We start from the raw sequence: 24278 nt of genomic DNA, 5'->3' as shown, positions 1-24278 counted from the left end.
AACATCTCTTACTTGAATTACACTGTCCCGTCTATTTCTGAGAGCAAGAAGTCTAAGATGGTCTTGGTCATAGAATCAAGGCCTTGAAATAGTCTAAGACGTCCAGACCCTCACGCCGATAAGTCTCATCAGTAGACCACTTTTCCTCCAAACTCTTAATACTGTTGATGGATGCTTCAAATCTTTTCAAATGGCCGTAAAATAAAACCGGCCTCTTTTATATCTACAATGCGGCCTTTTTCGAAGTCACTTAAATGACGAACTTGCCGACAGCTGCGAACTATAGGCATTTTAAATATTTTGGTTAAATCAAAAACAATCTAAAATGACTAACTAAAATTTACAAAAATAAACTAAAGTTAAATATACAGAAATAATTTTTTTATCTATTTGTTTTTGCAAAAAAAAAGAAAAAACTTCAGTTAAAGAAAAGATAGTGAGGTGAAAACTTTCATCACATATACATTTTTTGATAAGACTTACAAAGAAATACTTTTGATCCAAATAAATAACCGTATACAAAGTGTTGCATTTTTTAGCCATCAATATACCTATTTTGTGAATAAAGTTATTCGTGTGCAAAAAAGCGGGCAAATCTTATTAAATTGTCAAACAAATATATTATGTATTAAAGATCAAGAATGTTTCTTCTAATTTTGATAGTATGCTAAATAATAATAAGTCTTAATTCATACTGTTTCTTCATTTGCAGGCTGGTGAATTTGCTCCTCGTCCAAACGAAGTAGCCTTTAACTACGCTGGCCAACCAATTTATACCCGTGGAGGGTTGTATCCAAGTAAGAAACTATTCGACGACATTTTAAACCCTTCTCCAAATCTCCCTGTATCCGCTGTATCTCGTGATCCCTTCTGGTGGGACTCTCCTCTCAAACCCGCTTCTGTGCACAACCCATGGGGCAAATCCCCATTCTATCTCCGCGACTCATATCTTTCCCCAGTCAAGAGGACGTTCCTGTGGGACAAACACCCCGTTAGGCCGTTCGGTAAGTTCCTTTACTAATTGCGCATTCCTCACCGCTGTGGTTTGGAGAGATTATATCAGAATCATGTATCCCATCAAAATATAACATATAATATATACACTGAGAAAAGTATATTTTACAATCAGTTAAAAATAATTGGACACTATACTATAAGAAATTCATGTAGAAAGTCATTGATGGTTTAAAAGACAGAAGAAAGTACTATATAATAGAAACACAGCAAATGCTTACTGATAAAATTGTTTGTTACGAAGACCAAAATATTATAAAGAAGAAAGAAATATTTTTTCAAATACCAAAACGAACTGCCCTGGAAAAAGGATTAGGTAAATATCTTATAGAACTGCATAAAATTCAGAAGACCGTTAAAAAATAGGACTTCTTAAGCAAGAGTCATAAGAAAACTACAGATCTCCGCATTGCTAATTATAAATTTTCACGAATTAAGAATATATTTATTTCAATTATATGTTTTAAGAAGGAAGGAAAGACATACTTGGTCTTCCAACTTCAAGCAGTTACTACCACTGACTTACTATACAAATTATCTAAAAATATTCAAAAATGTAAGTACTTGGAATGTAGAATAAAAGGGTAACAGTGTACAAAAAACATAACATATAAAATTTACATGTTTTATTGAGAATGAGCCACAATTTTACTTTAAAATAAGTTTATTTTGACGTTTAGGTCTCGACGATTTCGAACGATTTCCGAAGTGGAAATCGAAATGTTTAAAGTAAAATTGTGGCTTATTCCTAGTAAAAATAGTAAATTGTATTGCCACAATAAAATAGCTTCGGAAGATAAAATATATTCAGAATTGAGTAAGCCTGGTCAGAGTTTGGTAAACTGAAATAGTTACAATGTAAACAAAATCTAAATCTGCAATAGAAAATAAGCTCCATATATTACGATATATTTATACTTTTACACGAAAATACGGTTTTGATGTAAACATCATATTTATGCAGGAAAAATGATCTACCATATAACAAGAAAGAATTTGAAGTTATATTAGATGAAGGTTTATGAAAAGTAGGGTGGAAATGATAGAGAATTTTTGGAAGTTTGAATTTACAATATTGGAGTTTTTACCCTTAAATTCATTATACTTCAAAGCGAAATCAAGAAGATAATGAAGACAAAATATGATTTCAGTAGTGTGTAGAAAGAAATCTAATTGTGCACGTAAACACAACAATAATATCAGTATATGGGTATCTACTATTTATATCTTAAAATAGAATACATTTATTCATGATCAAAGACTGAGCGAACACTAAAATTTTTAATTTCAACAAAATTTTATTATAATGATATTTATTGTACATATTTTCTCAGTATATTTTAAGACAATATAATAAAATTAATTCAATAATATTTACTAAACTACCATGAGATGCGGCACCATGACATTGTCGAGATGATGCGACCTTACTGCCATTTTCTACCCGTTTTCTATACGCGAATTCGAAAACTCTTTGCGTTTAGATGTGGAACGTATCAAACAAATAATAAGAACAAAGGATCAATTTAACTAAAAATAAGTTTATTAAATTGTTCATGGTTTTACTACTTATGCATCTTCTAAAGCTACAATTACCATTTGGTTCATCGATCTTCGAATATTGCCGCAATAAGAAGAAGAAATTATTCAGCGACTGCGTAGAATACAGGACTTAACATACTTAACATACTAGACTAGAATAAAATAAATGTTGTAATCTTTATTCTTTTATATTAGTTAGACTTTTGATAAGATCTAACATGAAGAATTTGGACACAAAATCCTTAAAATCTCGCTCCCGCTGACAATTAATAAATCCTATCTCACTGATGGTAGGGGAGCAAAGTATGCTAAATGTGCAGTCACTCGAGCGCTTTGGGAACCTATTGGGTTGTAAACAGTAGGTCCTAAAACCAAAAAAAGTTAAGTAAAGTTTTCCATTTTAGTGGGCGCTTGCCATTTTTTAATTTAATTTTCCATTTCCAACAATCGTTTTTTCCGATTATAGCGACATCTATCCATAATTCGAAAAAATGTTTCGAATAAAAGTTAGTTATTTTTACGTAAGGAATCCAAATCTGCAATAAAAAGTGAGGGTTCCTATTTAAGATTTTAAAGTTACCCCCCACCCTACATCCATGGGGGGTCGTGTTTGGTGCCTTTCGACAGATTTGTCAAAAATATTGAATAAGTGTATTTTACCGTTTTTCGGTCTGATGTTCATTTCGCGAAATATCACGGGATTCGTATTTAAAATATTCAATTTACCCCCCACCCCTCTCCGTGAGAAGTCGTGTTTGGTATCATTCGATAGATTTTTAAAAAATATTGAGCATATATTTTTTAGTTTTTCGATCTGTCATTCATTTCGCGAAATATTCGGTTTTATCTTGTGAAAATTTGGGGCTCACCCATTTCCTTACGCCCGGCTCAAATCGTCAGATTCTTGAAACATACACTCGTTTGCATGTACTTAACCTACCTTATCTTAATCTGACAATTTCGAGTTTTTTTAAGGGTAGATTTTTTTTTCGGGCCCCCCTTAACGAACTCCCTTGTGTTAAGAGCCAATATATAGTAGAGGTACATCTGCAGGGTACCAGGTTTCTCACCATATGCTAATCTGACGCGCTCGAGTGACTGCAAAAATCCCCGCTTGGGCTCCCCTACCATGATGGAAAAGTGGCAAACTATAACTAAGTTGACAATGATTTTAGCTAGCTCGTAGGTTTTCAACCTTCATCGAAAAATACAGCACTAAATTGATACAAAATAAATACTTCAAAACGTATATTGGACAAGCATGCAAGAAATACCTAACCACATCGAGATCGGTGGTGGTGCATTACTAACAAAATAATGACAAAAATAATTTCTCTAATTACGTATTATCTAATAAAATATTTAGGCCCGCTGGAAAAACATTGGATACCAATTGCTGGTTATAAAAAGAATTATAAAAAAACATCACTGCTTGGTTAGTCCAAAGAATATAATGGGGCTGATCTTATAGTTACTGATATTCCTACTTCTTCAGTCACCATCATCAAACGGATAGAGATGATACCTACTGTTATTATAGCAACTCACAAAATTTCAACGGAATCTCCTGACTTTTTCAAAACTTGTTTTGGAGGGCAAGAAATCTGGATACAAAAACTGCAAATAAAAATTCAATATATTAGTTGTTTAATACTTCAGGGAAATAAGCTAGAAATAGACCATGTTCGGGACACTCAAAAATCCAGGTAGCTGATTACTTTTTTAGTTATTAGACATATAGGAAGAAAACCTACCTGTTTCCTGCCTAGAGTTCGCGTCCGTTTTTTAATTTTTAACAATTTAATGCAAAAATCGCGATATTTTCGATTTTTTGTACCACATTCAAAAGCTAAATCATTGACATAAAATTACAAAATTTAATTTTTTAGAACATTGAAAAACCTTCATTTTTGAATTCAAAAAACCTTCATTGATTTTTGAAAGTTAAAAAGTTAATTTGTTGCTACTAAAACTGCAAAATAAATGAAAATCGTTATTTGTTAATAATTTTTACTAAAACTACCTTAGAAATTTAGTGTTTCACCCAAAGTTGGATATTGGGGTACTTAACAAACCCTCAAAATTTGAGACCGATCCATGAATTAGTTTAAGAGTTATTCTAATTTTTTATCCAGAGACCTTTATTTTGCAATAACATAAGACAAAAAATATTAAACATTGGGTAATTCTGAGTATGCCAAAAGAAAGTAGAAGATTGATGCTATCAAAATGTACTAAAAAAGATAAAAAATTATCTAATATAGTCAAAGATCCTAATGCTAAATTTTTTAAATTTTGTAGTTTATAAACATTTAGAATAACTTTAAAAACATTGTCCGTAGAAAAAATCATTTTACATATTCAAAATCTGGCATTTTACACGAATTTTTAAAAATGTAGTTCAATTGGTGACTAGTCGTGGTAAGTGAAGGAGGAGCTGGGAGCCAACAAATGCACGAGTTCAAAAACTAAAAAAGGCAACTTAAAACTACTATCATTTTCTATATCTCGGGGTCTACTGAATATTATTTTGATTGTTCTTTTTTTTAATTTGTATTTAATTTTTCTGTATATTACAAATATGCAATTTGTCCAGACATTTATTAATTAATAAACAGTCTAATTTGTTTAAACAATTTTTAAAAAAATAATATTTTCCCAAAAATCCATGATTTTAATCATACTATCATTATTAATTACAGAAAAAGTTAAGGTATACTTTAATAAATAAATTATCTTCGATAAATAATCATCTAATAAAAATAATTTATTTATTAAAGTGTACTTTAACGTTTTATATTATAAAAAATATATTAACCTTTTATATTATCATTAATGATACTATGAATAATAAAATAGATTCTTGTAAAAAAATATTTTTTCAAGAATTGTTTAAACAAATTAGACTGTCTATTAATTAATAAATTTATAAACAAATTGCATATTTGTAATGTACGTAGAAATGACATTAGAAATTTTATTGGTTTAAAATTGTTTTTTCGGTATTTTAACTCGGTGGAATTGTAGGTTGTAGGTTCCCCCTAGTAATCGTTTGAACTACATCTTTTAACAATCGTAGAGGGTGCTGTGAAGGTACAATGTTTGTACAAATGAAAAAAAAATTACAAATCCCATTCTTTAAAATCGCATTAATGAGATTCCTTAATTATTATAAACAAATTAGCTGTGAATTTAAAAAAACACATGGCTAACTTTGTCCCAAATGAACCCAGGCTAAATTTTTTTATTTGAAAATTCGTGTTAAAATACTAGCTTTTCGAATATATAAAAAATTATTTCTACGGACAAAATTTTTAAAGTTATTCTAAATATTTATAAATTACAAAATTTCAAAAATTTGGCATTAGGATTTTTGACTATATTAATTATTTTTTTATCTTTTTTTAATACATTTTGATACTATCACTCTTCTACTTTCATTTGGAATACTCAGAATTGCTCAGAATCTTCATTATTTTCTGTTTTATGTTATTGCAAAATAAAGGTCTCTGGGATAAACAAATAGAATAACTCTTAAACTAATTAATGGATCGATCTCAAATTTTTAGTGTTTGTTAAGTACCCCAATTCTCAACTTTGATTGAAACACTATAGTTTTAAGGTATTTTTAGTAAAAGTTATTAACAAATAACGATTTTCACTTATTTTGCAGTTTGCGTAGCAACAAATTAACTTTTTAACTTTCAAAAATCGGCATTTTGAAGGTTTTTCAATGTTCTAAAAAATTAAATTTTGTAATTTTATGTCAACTATTTAGCTTTTGAATGGGGTGCAAAAAATCGAAAATATCGCGATTTTTGCACTAAATTGTTAATAATTAAAAAGCGGACACGAACTCTAGGCAGGAAACGGGTAGGTTTTCTTCCTTTAGGTCTACAATAACCAAAAAAGTGGTCAGCTGCCTGGATCTTTGAGTGTCCCGAGAAAATCCTTATTTCTCTGGACTATAATGAATCCATCTATGCATGTAAACTAGATGGACGAAATTGAAGTAGAGGCATCCTAAGAAAATACGAAATATTCTTCTCATTATACTAGGTATATTATGTAATAAATTTAACAATTCACCGAAGATTACAATTTCTAGTTAACAAAGAGATCATGAAACAAACACCATGAACAAATACCATTTACCATGAACAAACAAAAGCAATTCAATTTTGGATATTTTGAAAAACAAATGCGCGAATTAAGTCGCTTCATCTGGACAAGACCCATAACAGTGAATGCCACATCTGAAAAATTAAAACTAGCCCAGTCGGGATACCATTTGACCTTGCATTAGGAGCTGCCCCAAATTTTATTTTTCTAATCTTTAGGTGGGATCAATAGTAGTATAAATTTAAAATCTCGACTGAATTTGACCGTTGCGTTAGCCGCCATCTTGATTTTGAACGAGAAACGTTTTTGCTCAATATCTCCGCCATTTTAAAATAAAATTGTTGAAAATGCGATTTTCTATAATTTCGTTTATTATAATTTTTTTCGTGCGGTCCATATTTTCCGAGTTATGGGGGAAAACAGATAAAAGAGATAAAATGTAGAATCGAGATAGCCCGCACGACATTTTTAAAAATGAGGTCATTCTTCTGTAATGATACCTTGCAACTTCAACTTCGAAAGCGCATGATTAAATGCTACATTTGGTCAGTCCTCTTGTATGGTGTCGAAGCATGGACATTAAAAATATCCACCATTAACCGTTTGGAGGCCTTTGAAATGTGGCTGCACAGACGTATTCTGAAAATACCATGGACGGCTATTCTGACAAATGTGGCAGTCCTTAAGAGAGCAAATGCTACCCGCGAGCTGCTTGATAACATCAAATATAGAAAGATGGCCTATTTTGGACACGTAGTGAGGGGAGACCGGTATAATATTCTTCAACTTATTATGATGGGTAAAATCTGGGATGGGATAGAAAGCAGGCCTCTTGGTTGAAGAATATCCGGGAGTGGACAGGAATAAAAAAAGCAGAACACCTATTTAGAATAGCTCGAGACAGAGACAGTTTCGCCATGTTAATCGCCAACGTCAAGGGGGCTTGATAGGGCACGTTAAGAAGAAGGGGGAAAACAGTGACAGTCAAAGCATAATTATTGATTTATTGAATTATCTCGTTTATTATTACTTTTACAACAAATTTTAACCTATACAAAAATGAAGAGAATTAAATTTTGTACAATTTTGATGTCTTTCATTTTTTTGTTAAAATAAATATTTAAGGTAGTACGTATGCGGTAAAGGCGCGAGCGTAAGACCTGATTGATTTTCAAGCAATTGTTTTTGTTCAATATTTTCCCCATTTTCAACTTTTCGACAAAAAGTGTAAGGACTGAAATTGTTGCAATTACGATTTACTACAATTTTTCTAGAGAACTAGTGGCGGGTCTAAGAGGGGGGGAATAGGAAAAGTCCCCCTAACGGGGTCCAATATTAAAGAAAAGTTGTTGAAATATTAAAATATGTTAGCTGACATGAAACTTAATTATCGACAGACAAATTCAACCAATAAAACCCGCTATTTAATAAAATTAAATGAACTTAATGCATATAAGTTATTATTTATGTCTTTTATGTACTTAGTTTGGTTGGTTTCATTGGAAGTTTCAAAAATTGTATAAAATATAATTCTCTTTATTTTTGTTTATGTACAATTATGTCGTAAAGTTAATAATAAATGAGACAATTCAATAATTATGCTTCCCCTCCGCTTCCACTATTTTCCTTCTTAACTCGGAGAATATTGATCGCATAAAAAAATTGTGGAAAAGAAATTGTAGAAAATTGCGTTTTCAACAATTTTAGTTCCTACCGTTTTTGTCGAAAAGTTGAAAATGGTGGAGATATTAAGCAACAACGGTTCTCCTTTAAAACCAATATGGCGGCTAATGCAACCGCGGAATTCAGTCGAGATTTTAAATTTACACTACTATTGATCTCCCCTAAAGGATAGAATTATAAAATTTGGGGCAGCTTGGAAAAAAAGATTCAATTCAGTAATTATGCTCCCCTCACCACTTTTTACTATTTTCCCACTTATCTCGTAAAACATCAACCGCATGAAAAAAATTGTTAAAAAGAAATTGTAGGAAATCATATTTGGAAAAATGTAAGTTGAAAATGGCGTAGATATTGAACAAAAACATTTGCTACAAAATCAATCAGGTCTTACGCTCGCGCCATTATCGCATACATACTACCTTAAATATTAACTTTAGCAAAAAAATGAGAAACTAAAATTGTGTAGAATATTTTTGTATAGGGACATTTTTGTCGTAAAGCTAACAATAAACGAGATAATTCAATAATTATGCTCTATTTTTATGTATAACTGTCACTATTTTCCGCTATAACTCGGAAAATATCGATGGCACGAAAAAATTGTGAAAATAGAAATGATGGAAAATTACATTTTCAACAATTTTGGTTGTTATACTTTTTGTTGAAAAGTTAAAAATGGCGGAGATATTGAGCAAAAACGGTTCTCGTTTAAAATCAAGATGGCGGCTAAAGCAATGGCGGAATTCAGTCGAGATTTTAAATTTACACTACTATTGAGCCCCCTAAAGATTAAAAAATAAAATTTGGGGCAGCTCCTAATGCAAGGTTAGGCCTGTTATTCGTCTAACCGTCTAACCCGACTGGACTAAACGCAGTAACGCTATGTTAAAAATTACAAGCTTTTTTTACTTACTTTAACATACTTCATTCATTTTTAACAATAAAAAATACAGAAAATTTTATGTAAATATATATGAAAAAACTTTTGGTATTGTTTGTAAAGGTGTATAATATTAATTTGAACTTGATATAATTACTTCCTTAGAAAGCATTTTTGGATAAGATTTACGTTAAATCCACATAAAATGAGTTCCAGAATTATAGTCTAAGAGCTAGTGAACCCTCCGACTAACGGTCGTCCTGTAAGGCTAGAAATTTGTCTAGTGATAATTCATAGCACACCAAGGCTAAAAACCATGACCTGGCAGGCATCAGCGGTGCACGTGTATCTACCAGGTGAGTCAAAAAGTGCATAGTTTGGATGTAAAATAAACTTTCCCCTGTAAGGTTTAAATTTAAGTAATGGTTTGAGTAAGTCATTTGGAAGAAATGTGTACAATGAAAGGCGATTCTAAAGGGCATAAGACCTTGCCAGGCGAGGGGAAAGATAAGGGGTTTTTCCTAAAATTATTTTTTTTGCATCGAACAAATTTTTTTTAGATTTTTATGGATCATTACAAACAGAAAAGGTCTTTAGTGATTTTTCTCTTAAGTTAATAGTTTTTGTTATATAAGCGATTGAAAATTTTGAAGATTGCGAAATCGGCCATTTGTAACCCTAAATCGGACATTTACCTAAAAATTTCAAAGTTGCCAAGGTATGTACATATTCTTTAAACATTGATTGATGAAATCTCAAAAAGTTTTTTGCAATACAATATCGGAAACCCCCTTTGTTTTTTAATTGCTAATCAAGCGGGCGCGACACTGTAGTATAAGTGAGGACGTTTGAGTTGGCATAAATTCATTATCTCGAGAATGGGCCAATTTCAAGAGAAATCCTCAGACAGGTCGATTTTTATTTTTAAATTAGGACTTTTTTGGCATATATATATATATATATATATATATATATATATATATATATATATATATATATATCATATATATATATATATATATATATATATATATATATATATATAATACTAGTAACGTCATCCATCTGAGCGGAATGATGTAATCGATGATTTTTTTAAATGAGAGTAGGGGTTTTGTGATAGCTCATTTGAAAGGTTATTTAATTCACTATTCACTAATATAGACATTAACATAATTATTTATACAGGCTGTACAAAAATTTTTTTTTATTAAATTAACTTTGATTAAATTTGACAAATAGAAGAAAAAATTTTATTGTACACCCTGTATAAATAATTAGGTTAACTGTTTATATGTTTATATTGTTTATATTACTGAATAGAGAATTAAATAACCTTTCAGATGAGCTATCACACAACCCCTACTCCTATTTAAAAAAATCATCGATTACGTCATCACGCCCAGATGGATGACGTCACTAGTATTATATATACGCCAAAAAGTCCTAATTCAAAAATAAAAAATCGACCTGGCTGAGGATTTCTCTTGAAATTTGCCCATTCTGGAGATAATGAATTTATGCAAACTCAAACATCCTCACTTATACTACAGTGTCGCGCTCGCTTGATTAGCAATTAAAAAAACAAGGGGGTTTTCGATATTTTATTGCAAAAACTCTTCGGGATTTCATCAATCAATGTTTAAAGAATATCTACGTACCTTGGCAACATTGAAATTTTTAGATAAATGTCCGATTTAGGGTTAAAAATGGCCGATTTCGCAATTTTCAAAATTTTCAATCGCTTATATAACAAAAACTATTATCTTAAGAGAAAAATCACTAAAGACCTTTTCTGTTTGGAATGATTCAAAAAACCTAAAAAAAATTTGTTCGATGCAAAAAAAAATAATTTTAGGAAAAACCCCTAATCTTTCCCCTCGCCTGGCAAGGTCTTATGCTCTTCAGAATCGCCTGTCATTGTACACATTTCTTCTAAATGACTTACTCAAACACATACTTGAATTTAAACCTTAGAGGAGAAAGTTTATTTTACCCCTAAACTATGCACATTTCGATTCACCTGGTAGATACACGTGCACGGCTGATGCCTGCCAGGTTATGGTTTTTAGCCTTGGTGTGCTATGAATAATCACTAGACAAATTTCTAGCCTTACAGGACGACTGTTAGTCGGAGGGTTCACTAGCTCTTAGACTAACAGTGAATGCCACATCAGAAAAATTAAAACGCAGTAACGCTATGTTAAAAATTAAAAGCTTTTTTTACTTACTTTAACATACTTCATTCATTTGTAACAATAAAAAATACAGAAAATTTTTTGTAAATATATATGAAAAAACTTTTGGTATTGTTTGTAAAGGTGTATAATATTAATTTGAACTTGATATAATTACTTCCTTAGAAAGCATTTTTGGATAAGATTTACGTTAAATCCACATAAAATGAGTTCCAGAATTAGTAGTTTTGTTTTGAAAAGAACATTTTTGTGGACATCCTTTATATTAATACATGTAACCACATGTTCTTAAAATTACGATGTTTTATATAACTTTGGTAAAATATCACATTGGTGATGGCCAGACAAATTATTTTTTTATTTCTTGTAATCGGGTATGACTACTGTCTACTTTTTCTTCCAGGTAATATTAAGAGGAAACAGTAGCGACCAACAGGTAGCAAAAACACGTTCCAAGATTGCGGCTGTAATTTAGAATATTTTTTCGAGATAATGGGCACACGTATTCGTAATATAATAAAGAATGGCGGTACAGAGCCCAATTTGAAAAATATATTAATATGTGGAGATTACTCTATAATTAAATACAATATTAAAAAAACGAGCCTATACCGCCATTAAGAAGAACAAAAAAATACACTTTCTTCAAATAATTTTTTTATCCGATGCCTAGATTTTGTGTCATTTTGGAACTACTAAAATTTTTTATTTCATTAGTAGTTCCAAAATGACACAAAATCTAGGCATCGGATAAAAAAGTTTATTTGAAGAAAGTGTATTTTTTTGTTCTTCTTAATGGCGGTACAGGCTCGTTTTTTTAATATTGTATTTAATTACAGAGTAATTTCGTGTGCCAAATATCTCGAAAAAATATTCAAAATTACAGCCGCAATCTTGGAACGCGTTTTCGCTACTGTTTCACCTTAATTACCTGCTAAAAGCGTTTATTTTATATGAAACATTTTGGATTTAATTTCGTATCAAATTAACAATACCAAATATTATGTATTTGCAAAAATGTAAATATAATATACAGGGTGTAACGAAAATACAGGTCATAAATTTAATCACATATTCTGGGACCAAAAATAGTTTGATTGAACCTAACTTACCTTAGTACAAATGTGCATATAAAAAAAGTTACAACCCTTTGAAGTTACAAAATGAAAATCGATTTTTTTCAATATATCGAAAACTATTAAGGATTCTTTATTGAAAATGGACATATGGCATTCTTATGACAGCAGCATCTTAAGAAAAAATTATAGTGAAATTTGGACACCCTATAAAAATTTTATGGGGGTTTAGTTCGTTTAAACCCCCCCAAACTTTTGTGTACGTTCCAATTAAATTATTATTGTAGTACCATTACTTAAACACAATATTTCTAAATCTTTTTTGGCTCTTAGTACTTTTTCGAAAAGTCAGTTTTTATCGAGATATTTTGAATATTTGTCAAATGCACGACATATTTGTATATGGTTAAGTACGATTATGGAGCCTTGGTAATAATATGAAAATTTATGTATGATTTACATTTTTAGGTATATTTTGAACCGTACTAAAAAAGAAGCCATATCTCGATAAAAGGTGCCTTCTCGAAAAAATACAAAGAGGCAAAAAAGTTTTAAAAACATTTTGTTTAACTAGTGGTATCGCAGTGATAGTTTAATTGGAGCGTACACAAACATTTGGGGGGTTTAAAGGAACAAAACCCCCATAAAATTTTTATGTAAACATATTAAAAAAGAAGCCGCAACTAGATAAAAACTGCCTTATCGAAAAAATAATAGGAGCCAAAAAAGTTTTAAAAATATTGAATTTAACTAATGGTATCACAATAATAATTTAATTGGAACGTACAGAAAAGTTTGGGGGGTTTAAGGGAACAAAACCCCCATAAAATTTTTATGGGGAGCACAAATTTCACTATAATTTTTCTTTAAGATGTACCTGTCACAAGAATGCCACATATCCATTTTCAATAAAAAATCTCTAATAGTTTTCGATATATTCGAAAAAATCGATTTTCATTTTGTAACTTCAAAGGGCTATAACTTTTTTTCTGTGCATATTTGTACTAAGGTAAGTTAGGTTCATTCGAACTATTTTTGGTCCCAAAATATGTGATTTAATTTATGACCTGTATTTTTGTTACACCCTGTATATTGTATATAGTACAATCATTCAAGCTTAAAATAAATCCAAACCTCGCAATTCTAATTGCCTTCATCGATCTTCTTGAAAATTTGAAATTAAGGTTATTTTACCCTCCTCTTCAAACCTGACTTAGTTGTTAAGTATGCTTTTTAATTTTAAGGGGTGAAAACTACCCCTTACTCCAATACATTGAAAACTAATGAATTATAGCAGTAATGGCCTATAATTATGTTCAAATATGTTAAATGTTGATTATTTTAAATCATGACTTTAATATTTTGATATTTTACAGCTCACCAACCCTTAAAAACAACCCCTCATAAAAAGATTATTTCAAAAATATGGTAAAGACACATAAATTTTTTTTTACTTTGGATCGTAATGGGAGAATTTCTTTCCATCAAGTACAAGAAATCTGACACTTAATTTTTTTCATAATGCAACCACCAAAAACCACCCCTAAGAATGAAACTTGGGAAAAAATTGAAAATTAATAAATGGAAGCAGTTATAGACACATCAATATGTTTAAACATGTTAAATTTTTGTTGTTTTTTTACAATGTAACTAATAGTTCGATATTTTTATACGAGTATGTAACTACCCTTAAAAACTACCCCTAATACAGTTATTTAAAAATTAAATCAAAACGGGAACTGGTGTATGTTTTCAAAGACTGATAGTGTGTAAATAAATTTATTAAAATCAGCTAAGTACTTTCAGCATTTTTAATGCCATCATCAGAGCTATCGTCTTATAATTGTAACTACCTCAAATGAAGAGAAAACTTTGAACAAACACATTCTCATATTAAAAATTAACCCAGGGATCTAACCACCGGTCAGGGTAACCTTTATGTATAAAATATTCACATTTAATGTATTTTAAAAAATGACTACCATTTTTACAATCAACAGCTGTTACTGATTTATATAGAAGTGTGTACAAGTCAAACAGTCTTTTTCTGTTTCTATTTATTTAAAAATTGGCTGAGATTATGAAATCATTTTATTTTTGATCTTAAATAGAAAATATATATATTATTTAAATATAAAAAACCTGATACATACAAGTTTTAATTTGAATCAACCACTAAAAACTACACCTTATCATAAAAATTAGGGAAAAAATCTATTTGAAAGCTTGAAGTAATGGAATTCGTTAAGACAAGGAAAATTAATTATTGTTTCTTATGATATCATGATATATTTATAAAATTTGTGTCCCATAAAAATATACGTTTGAGGGAAATTAAACTTTTTAAACTTCACATTTTGATGATAAAGAAAAATATTTATTTTACAACCTTAAATTAAGTATAAAATGCATATGATTTTTAAAGTATATATCGATAATTTAACTTCAACTTCCAAATTCGTCTTTTTCTTCTGCATCAACTTCCTTTTCCTCTTGGTCGACAGGAGGACAATTTTGGCAGCTATCACCAGAGCAAGAACCGTATGATTAAATGCAATATAATCCAAGTTTGCGACACCCAAAAGTTGACCCACATCCTTTTTTGCAATTGCAAAATATCATTTTAAGTAGTTCTTCTGGTGCAGAAATATCCGTTATTTTGTTTGTTGCCAAGGTGCCAATTCACGTTTGTCTATCCCCAATCAGCAAAATTGACAGTTTTGTTGCCCGATATGCAAATACAAAGCAGACACTGCATGTATAAAGAATTAATACTCCAAAAACATCAAAATTCAGACGCTCCGTAATTTTCAAACATTATCTCTAGAAAAATTTATTTGGTTTTTTAACAATAACTCGGCTTCCCTTTAAGATTTTTGCATTCACTCTCACATAATTTTGTAGGTACTTTCATAAGATCATGAGGGTTGCAATCTTTCTAGACCCTTTTGTTCAGATAATTTTAATGTTAAATGGCTAAAAGACGCTCCCTTTGCATTGAAATCAATACTTTAAACGCTTATATCTCGCTTAATTTTTAAGTTACGTGAGTTATAAAGAAAATCAAAATTTTCAGCAAAAAAAAGCTAAATTTTTGGTCAGGACACTTTTCATAAATCCAATAGTTTTTGAGATATTTTGAAAAAATAATGTATTTTTTGGAAAATGGAGAAAAAAAAAATTACTTAAAACAAGTTTTTTCAAAATGTAATTGCTCTAAATAATTCAAAATTTTGGAACGTGTTGTCGGAACATAAATAAAGTTAATTTTACATGGGCTACGATTAATATTCATTTTGACGCACATGGCATATAGTCCTGTCGCCAGGGGGGGTACAACGGCCTCGTTAATTCAGATGGACTTACCCAAGTTTTTTTTATGTATTTTGACCCGTAGAACACGAATTTTTTGGCTAACAGTTGATCCGGATGTCGATAAGATTGTTATAGACCAAGAACTTGAGGAATCAAATAACAGCGATTTTTGGCAAAACAAAACAATATTTTGTATTTTTTGGGTCATTTTAAGCAAAAAATATTTCTACAAGTTTTTTAGTAGGATGCACAGTTTTCGAGATAAACGCGGTTGAACTTTCAAAAAATCGAAAAACTGCAATTTTTAAACCCGAATAACTTTTGATTAAAAAATAAAATAGCAATTCTGCTTAGCGCCTTTGAAAGTTCAAGTCAAATTATGTCGGTTTTGATTATTTGCATTGCTAAAAATTTATTGTGTTATTGTTAAACAAAGCTAAAAACAACTAGTGCGTGAGTGATGTTTCTATGATTTCTCATTTAAAATCGAACGAGTAGGTAGAATAGGTACTAGTGCAATCAAGACTATTTCTACATTACATGCGTTAAAACGCATGTAAAAGCACGGGAAACCCTACGTGTTTATAGCTTTGTTAAACAATAAAAAAATAAATTTTTACCAATGCAAATAATCAAAACCGATATAATTTGACTTAAACTTTCAAATGCGGTAAACAGACTTGCTATTTTATTTTTTAATCAAAAGTTATTCGGGTTCAAAAATTGCAATTTTTCGATTTTTTTAAAGTTCAACCGCGTTTATCTCGAAAACTGTGCATCCTACGAAAAAACTTGTAGAAATATTTTTTACTTAAAATGGCCCACAAAATACAAAATATTGTTTTGTTTTGCCAAAAATCGCTGTTATTTGATTCCTCAAGTTCTTGGTCTATAACAATCTTATCGACATCCGGATCAACTGTTACCCAAAAAATTCGTGTTCTACGGGTCAAAATACATAAAAAAAACTTGAGTAAGTCCATCTGAATTAACGAGGCCGTTGTACCCCCCCTGGCGACAGGACTAATACATTTTACCGTAATTTGTTTTTTATAAATTCAAGGTATTTGACTAATTTTCATCATAACTTCCTTAATTTTCATGCTAGAGGCTATTATCAAAGCTTTTTTTGAAGGTCTAAAAAAGTACTTTAAAAATGTTTATTACCATTTTCTATGAAAAATTAATCATTTTTCCGTTATTTGAGCTCAAATCTTTGCATAAATTTACGAAAAACAAAAAATTCGTTTTCAATGACTCATAAGTTGCTTAATGTTATCTAAACAATAAAATTAAAACTGACTGGTTTCTGTATTTTTTCAAGCTTCAATTTTAAGGATAATTTTCCCCTGAAAATGCGTAATTTTCGAGTTATTCGCTAAGAACTATTGAAACGTGTTTTTTTTTTGGAATTTCAATAGCGAACAACTCAGAACTTAAGTAAAAAATTATATTCTACATTTTCTTCATAAAATTCAATTCTCTATCGATTCTTGGTGTCATTTTGAAATTTTAAATATCCACCCCCGAGAAAGGTTGGCATTCGCCCCCGGGGTGGAAGCATACATTGGCACCAAGTCAGGTTTTTATTTGCATCATTTTTGAGCTACTGTCAAAATTTCAAACAAATCCATGAAGGCATTTATAATTGCGACGTGAATTGCTTGAATAAATGTACTAATAAAGGGTTCACATTTTGTGTTTAAATTAAAAACATAAAAGTATGTATAGATATGCGCGCCGCGCACTTCGCGCGTGTGTGCGCCGTGCGTTCGTGGCGCCGACAGAAATTGGATCGTGTGCGCACCGTTTGTGTGCCACTTGAAAGCACGTACTAACGCATACTAATCTAACGGACCGACGAGCGCATAGCGCACACACGGCGCGCATATCTATACGTACCTCTATATAAACAAATATTACACTACGTTCATTCCCAAGATAAGCTCGAGGTCACACCCATCTGTGAGTGTGTCATGTCTTCGATGCTTGTCATTGGTTGGAAATTAATTTCTAACAAATGACAAGCTTCGATGTCACGACACACGCAGTAATGGGTTTGACCATGTGCTTATCTTGGGAATGAATGTAGGATAGTAATTAATTAATCTATATTGCTAGCTAACCATAATTTTTAAATTCGAACTAATTTATTTGATGGATTGGCATTCAGTTTGGAAGTCGAAACATTAGATAATAATCTCAATTTAGTAATTTTGGTTAATTCTCGATATTTATTAATTACAGTGGTAAATTTTTGTTAGGTTTTTTTTTATAATAGTTTGCGGATTTTTTTAAATATCTTATTCTGGCTAATTGGCTCTGCCAAAGCCATTTGTCAGAAAAAAAAATATTGTATTTGATAAAAATTTTTGATAAAATGTAAGATGTTTTTTAATTTGTGTATTTGAGGTAATTTTCCAAAAATTGTAACAAGCTACACACATACATCAAACAATGCGTTTGTTCAACTACACATATTATTGTCGTTAACTTTTATAATATTACATTCCCTATAAGATATTTGCATTTTCTAGAAGAACAGTGATCTAATTCTCGGAATAACCAAGTTTCGGAGTTGTTGTTTGCGATGATAATCTCCACACCTGTACAATTAAGGCACGTACCTACATATATATGAAATTATTCATATAATTTCACAGTTGTGTGAACTGTATGTTTTTAGGTGGCTGGTTAAAGTAGAATTTAGAGAGGGATTGTGACGATATAGACAATATTATAAGTTTATACAAAATCTTACCCAAGTCACTGTTTGGTCACTGCTCGCCCGCGTCTGTCACCCGAACACATATGCCGGTTTCATACGCGGTTGCTTCTTGTGCGAGGTTTAATTGTTTTAGCGGATTAGGAGTTTGCTTATGTCTGATTATCGTCTTAGACTATTGCGCAGAGAGAGAAAGCGTTTTTCAGCGGTAATCTAACCCAGAGAAAGGTTCGTGATAATATTTGAACCCAGAGAAAGGTTCGCATTAATAGTTGAACCCAGAGAAAGGTTCGTGTAGTGAGATAGATGTGTTGCCAACGAAAGCTAACCCAAAGGAGTCTTTATCCTTCAGCGGGTAACATAAGAAAGGGTATCTGCGTTTTCAGTTCATAACATGTCTCATCAAAATTTTTTGTATTAGGTTAGGGATGAAACTATTATTCAGTGTTGGCTTAGAAATTATTTAAAATTAAGGATTGTAATTATGGGTTTAATACAGTAAAAAATAAAATATTATATTTTGCATGTAAAAAATTGAACAATACCTATAATGCGGAATGGGACGTTTCATCGCCGCCGGTTCATCGCCGCAGTTTCGATGCCGCCGGTTCATCGCCAGTCCATTTCATCGCCGTCCGTTTCATCGCCGTCCGTTTCATCGCCAGTTCATTTTGTATTATGGGAAATGACACGACACGACGTATAAGTCAGTTCATTTTGTATTATGGGAGATGACACGACACGACGTTAAATTCAGTTCAAAACTTATGACAATTAAAAAGATAAAAAATATTTTTATATTTACCTACTGTTCTACTTCCCCTAAATTTTTGTACAGAAATTTTGGGTTCTTTTCGAATTTAAGAAACAGTTTCTCTTGGTTGGAAATGTTGACCGTGAAATTTAAAAGATTATCATTATAATATATTTTATATTATAAAAGTTTAAAAGTCTATTAAAAGATTAAGTATGGCAACGGGAATGGTCATATCTCGCATTTCCTAGAATTCCTAATTAATATTAAAAATAAATATTAAATGTAACTGTCGAAAATATAGGCATTATATCAGATAACGATTAACTGACGCGATGAATCGGCCGGCGCTGAATCGGCCGGCGATGAATCGGCAGGCGATGAACTGGCGGCATCGAAACGGCGGCGATGAACTGGCGGCGATGAAACGTCCTAGACCCCTATAATGGGACCTATTGCAATGACCAATCTATTTAATTTCTAGTTTAAGACTTAAGAAGTAGGGTAAATGAAATTAGTGGAAAGAAAATTGTATACTTCAAGCAGAAAACAAAAGTGATGGTGGTAGATTTTCCTGTTACTCACATGATGCTAACTATAGGAAGCGTTTTGTTTTAAATGTCTACTTTGGCATACAATTAGTGTGATGTAAGTTAAGTAAGCAATTTTTGCTGGTAAACAGATGCCTCTAAAATCTCTCAGATGGCTTTCAGGAAAACAAAGGAGGAAAGCTAAGATAATCACTCCACTATCTTCCAAGCAGGAATTTTTGCTGTAGAGATGTGTGCCTGCGTAAATTAATAAAGAGAAAATGTAGACATGGCTCTATAAAAATTATATTAGATAGCCATTTCGCATTAAAGGCACTAGAATCGCATAAAATTGACTTTGTTAGTTTGGAACTGTCTTCAGAATCTGATTCGGATCGGAAAAAGTAACAAAGTAAATTTACTAAGGATGCCTGGGCACACTGGTATTGAAAGGAATGAAAAAGTAGACCTGCTTGGGACGATAGTGGCAAAATCAACATACATAGAGTCAGACCCTGTCGTTGGCGTAGCAAGAAACACAGCCAAAAGAAAGATACTCAACTGGGTGAAACGGATAAATAACTTGCATTACAGTTGCACTTTCTGTGCAACTTCTCAGGGTTGGAGAGTATAATGCTCAATACATTTGAGCATCATCAACTCCAGCCCTACGACTTTGTAGAAGTGTCAACTAGGGCTAGTTTGTCTGAGTCTAAGTCTGAGCTGAATATATAACTTTAACACGATAGACCTCTTCGGTCGAATGGAGGGATAGTTAAACGCCCACTATATTGAACATAATCTATACTAATATTGAACATAATCTAACCTAATTAATCAATTTACGGTAAAAAATTAGCTATCTCTGTTCAGTATGAAAAAACATTATTATTGTAACTTTTGGAATCATGTTCTCGCTCTGACGTAAAATTAGTATGATCGAAGTGTAGTAAGCAGTTTATGGTAATAAGAGACATATTATGTACTAAATCTTTTCATGCTACAAAAGCCATACAAAGGCCATGTTGTGGTCACCAAGAAGTGTAAAACTAGCTACATCCGATGTAACTTTACTCTCAATTTGTAATAATATCGATACAGTCGGTACAGATACTCATACTTAAGTGTTTTAATGATTGGAATTTTCTTTTTCCTCGGCCTTTTCCCATTATGAGTTTGCTGTGTTCGTCCTTCACAGCACTCTGTGTTCTCAGTGGCCATCTTTGAGGTCTATATCTATCATAGAATTTCCTATGTAAGTTTTCCATCTCATAGCAGGTCTTCCTGCTGGTTGGGATTTTAAAACTTTTAAATAATAAGTGGTTTTTACCTCTATTTTTAACCGTTCCTCCGATAATTATCAGTTTCTTGCTTCCTAAATTCATACATAAGCATAGGAGCATAGACAGACAAGTTGAAGCTTTGTTCGGTTTTGTTTTCTTTTTCTTGGTATGGGTTCTATTCTTCTATTTTATGTTTAACTAAACTTTAATGTATTTAGTAAAAAATGGAAGAGACAGGGGAACGTAGATATAAGCTTGTTAAGTTTATGAGGAATAGGAAAATAAATTAAATTATTCAGTTATACAGTTTTACACAAGGATAAAACTGTATATAAATAAGAACTTTGGTTTATAATCCATTTGAGACATACCTTATTATAAAGTGATGAATATGTTTAATTAACTATTAAATTTCATATAATGTGAAGGATATCCTAGGGGGCCTAGGTAACTCAGAGGTGAGTGTGTCCGCATTTTGTGCCAAATGATTTGAGTTCGATCCTCGCTACAAAAGTCAAAAAGGATTATTTAGGTCGCCGCTTCGAGGGCTTTGACAAATCGTGATGTTGTAATATGTCTATAAATCTATGTTATCTGATAGTCTAGGTCCTCTACACTTACACTAGTCGTTCGGATATACCTAACGTTAAACTATAAGGTCCGTGTATCTATATACACTATATCACAGATATCTGCAGACGGGTGCTCACTTCCAAAATTGAGTATGGCACTTTGAGAAAGAGCATTAGTGTTAAATAGTTAAATGAAGATGCAGTATTGCGGAGGACAAATCCTGTCTTCCTTTCTTCTTTTTTAAAAGATGTCTTTGTAGAAGCTTCTTATGATTTTTGGGAAATTTAACCTTGATATTGTTATTTTTTGGTGGGATATTTTTTTGATATATTTTTTATTGCAAATCAAATTTAAAACGCTAATCTTCCCAGATTTTCCCCCGACTTTTCCAGATTTTTAAAACGGATGGTTATTTTTGGTAAATCTTTGATTTTTATATTTTTTAGCGCAATTTAGCAATAGATATTAAAAAAATTTCAAACTCGTTTTTTAGATTTTGTATCTTAAATATTTTTGTCCCACTCTATAGTATAGCCTATAGCCAGTAGTCAGTAGTTTTTGGACTGAATGTTATTTAACTTAGGGAAACTAGAGACTTTTAAAACAACATGCCTGAACATTTAAACGGTTAAACATTACTAAAATTTACATCTACCCAACGTATTTCTTGTTTATTGTCGAATTTTATAAAGTTTTGAAATATATGTTATTTTATTTGTATAAAATATAACAAATTTCATAAGTTTGAAGCCGCTCTTACACAGCAACGATAGTGTGACATTTAGAAGCAGCTTTGTCATTATTAAAAATTGTTAATTCTTGGTCAAAAACTGTGATTAATGTTCAGGTGAAACATACTATTATGTAATATAACTAATATTTTAAACTTGTACTTTTTTCGCTATTAATCTGTCTATGGTATAGATAAAGTAGTCAGACAATAAATTAATATTTTCCATGTATTAAAAATCGTTTTATCATATTTGACAATTTTTAAAGTAAAGATAACTTTCAGAAAAAAACTATTCCAAATTTTATATTTTACTACTGTTTTAAATAATAATGCAGCCTTAATTTTTGTTCCTTTTTTTACATATCTACCTGATGAGTGCGGAATATCCAAAACTTTAATTATTACAATGTCAAAAAATACGTTATTTTGTATTTACCTTACAAAAATTATGTTAAAATATGCCTAGATATAGTCAAACATGATAAAACCTAAATTTGAATCTTAAAACTGTAAACAACGCTTATTATTACATAAAATATTATTTGTATTAAACGTAGATTTTATTTCAGATATTAAAATTATGTATTTTTGTCGAATTTGTCAATAGTATGTTGCATTTTAACTGATTTTTTATACAAAGGTTTTCCAAATGAGCGTTGGATACAACTGAAATTTTGAAAAGCTCAAAAGATGGTATATTATTTGTAATTTTTTTGAGAATTATTGAAAATATGACTTGTGTTAACTTTACAATACCACACTAATTCTTGTCTTTAGATACCTATTTTCAAATGTTGATATTTTCTTTAATATCATATTGTTATTGAACAAAAAAAAAATGTGGCATTAAAAGTTGCATCTCTGCAAGAAAATTACAAATATATTTTAGATGTTTTTTTATGTTTGGAGTTATTTCCTTTACTAATCTTTTTTTATTTTTGCAGCTGCCGTTTACTAAGTGGAATAAAAAAGAATGACACAACGAGGAGTCAACATAAAATCAGTATACCACAAGCGACTGACTGAACAAAAAAAGCATTGAAACATCTGTTTGCACTTATTTAAACCTATGTTTCAACCGAGTGTTCATTTTAACAAAAAATATAAGTTATATACACATACTTACTACAAAGTGCCTTAAATTATACAAAGTAATATTAAGAACACCTAATTTTATGTAAAATATGTAACATATACACTGTTTTCTTTAATTTTTTGTAAATGATCCTTTGGGACGATCGGTGCTGACTATAAGCGTGTCTCGCATTCCATCATTATATTTTAGGAACGTCCTAGAGTGCAGGAATTTGTAAAAATTATATTATTTTTGATTGGTTTCAATTTTGGTAATCATGTAAAGCTTTACCAATTAATAAAAAAATTTAATTCAGTGGATTTTATTGTTTTTTCTACCTACCTCTATCCAAAGTATACATTTCCTGGCCTCATTGTAGGGGGCAGTCCTACTTTTTCTCCCTAGGAATACAAAGTACTTTTACTCCCTAGGGAGAATAAGTAAAAGTGGCGTCATGGTATGTCATCGATTAAATAACTTATTGACGCCCTATACTATATTCTATCACGTAAGTGTCTACACCTACATTTTAAAGTTTATTTTTATGAACATCCTGTATTTTACAAAATGGTAAAAAATAGTAAATTGTTATTTTGATTTAACAATTTTTACATTAATAAAATTTGACTTCAATTCATATTATGGTATGTAGAGGAAATTCTTGCAGAAAAGCGAAAAATTTCGGACCTAATTATGGGAGTCACTGAAGTTAAAGAAGTAGATTGTAAAGCCAAATACGAGTAATTTCTGTGGATACAGATGTATAATAAAATTT

The 24278-nt window shown here is 30.9% G+C and overlaps 1 protein-coding gene across 5 annotated transcripts in view; it reads left to right on the top strand.

Moving 5' to 3' along the window:
* LOC114324164 (uncharacterized) overlaps nucleotides 1–23823 on the top strand; it is a 95799-nt gene extending 71976 nt beyond the window's left edge. For 4 of the 5 annotated variants that reach the window (XM_028271914.2, XM_028271912.2, XM_028271913.2 and 1 more), the window contains exons 5-6: nucleotides 713–1004; nucleotides 23373–23823. In XM_028271914.2, the coding sequence (XP_028127715.1) occupies nucleotides 713–1004; nucleotides 23373–23386 (306 nt within the window). In that variant the 3' untranslated portion in view covers nucleotides 23387–23823. The remainder of the gene's footprint in view (nucleotides 1–712; nucleotides 1005–23372) is intronic. The other variant, XM_028271915.2, reaches the window with a different exon arrangement.
* The last annotated feature ends 455 nt before the right edge of the window (nucleotides 23824–24278 follow it).

The sequence above is a fragment of the Diabrotica virgifera genome, chromosome 1 (genome assembly GCF_917563875.1).
Source record: "Diabrotica virgifera virgifera chromosome 1, PGI_DIABVI_V3a".
Classification (NCBI taxonomy): domain Eukaryota; kingdom Metazoa; phylum Arthropoda; class Insecta; order Coleoptera; family Chrysomelidae; genus Diabrotica; species Diabrotica virgifera.
This window is presented reverse-complemented; position numbering and strand designations above follow the sequence as displayed.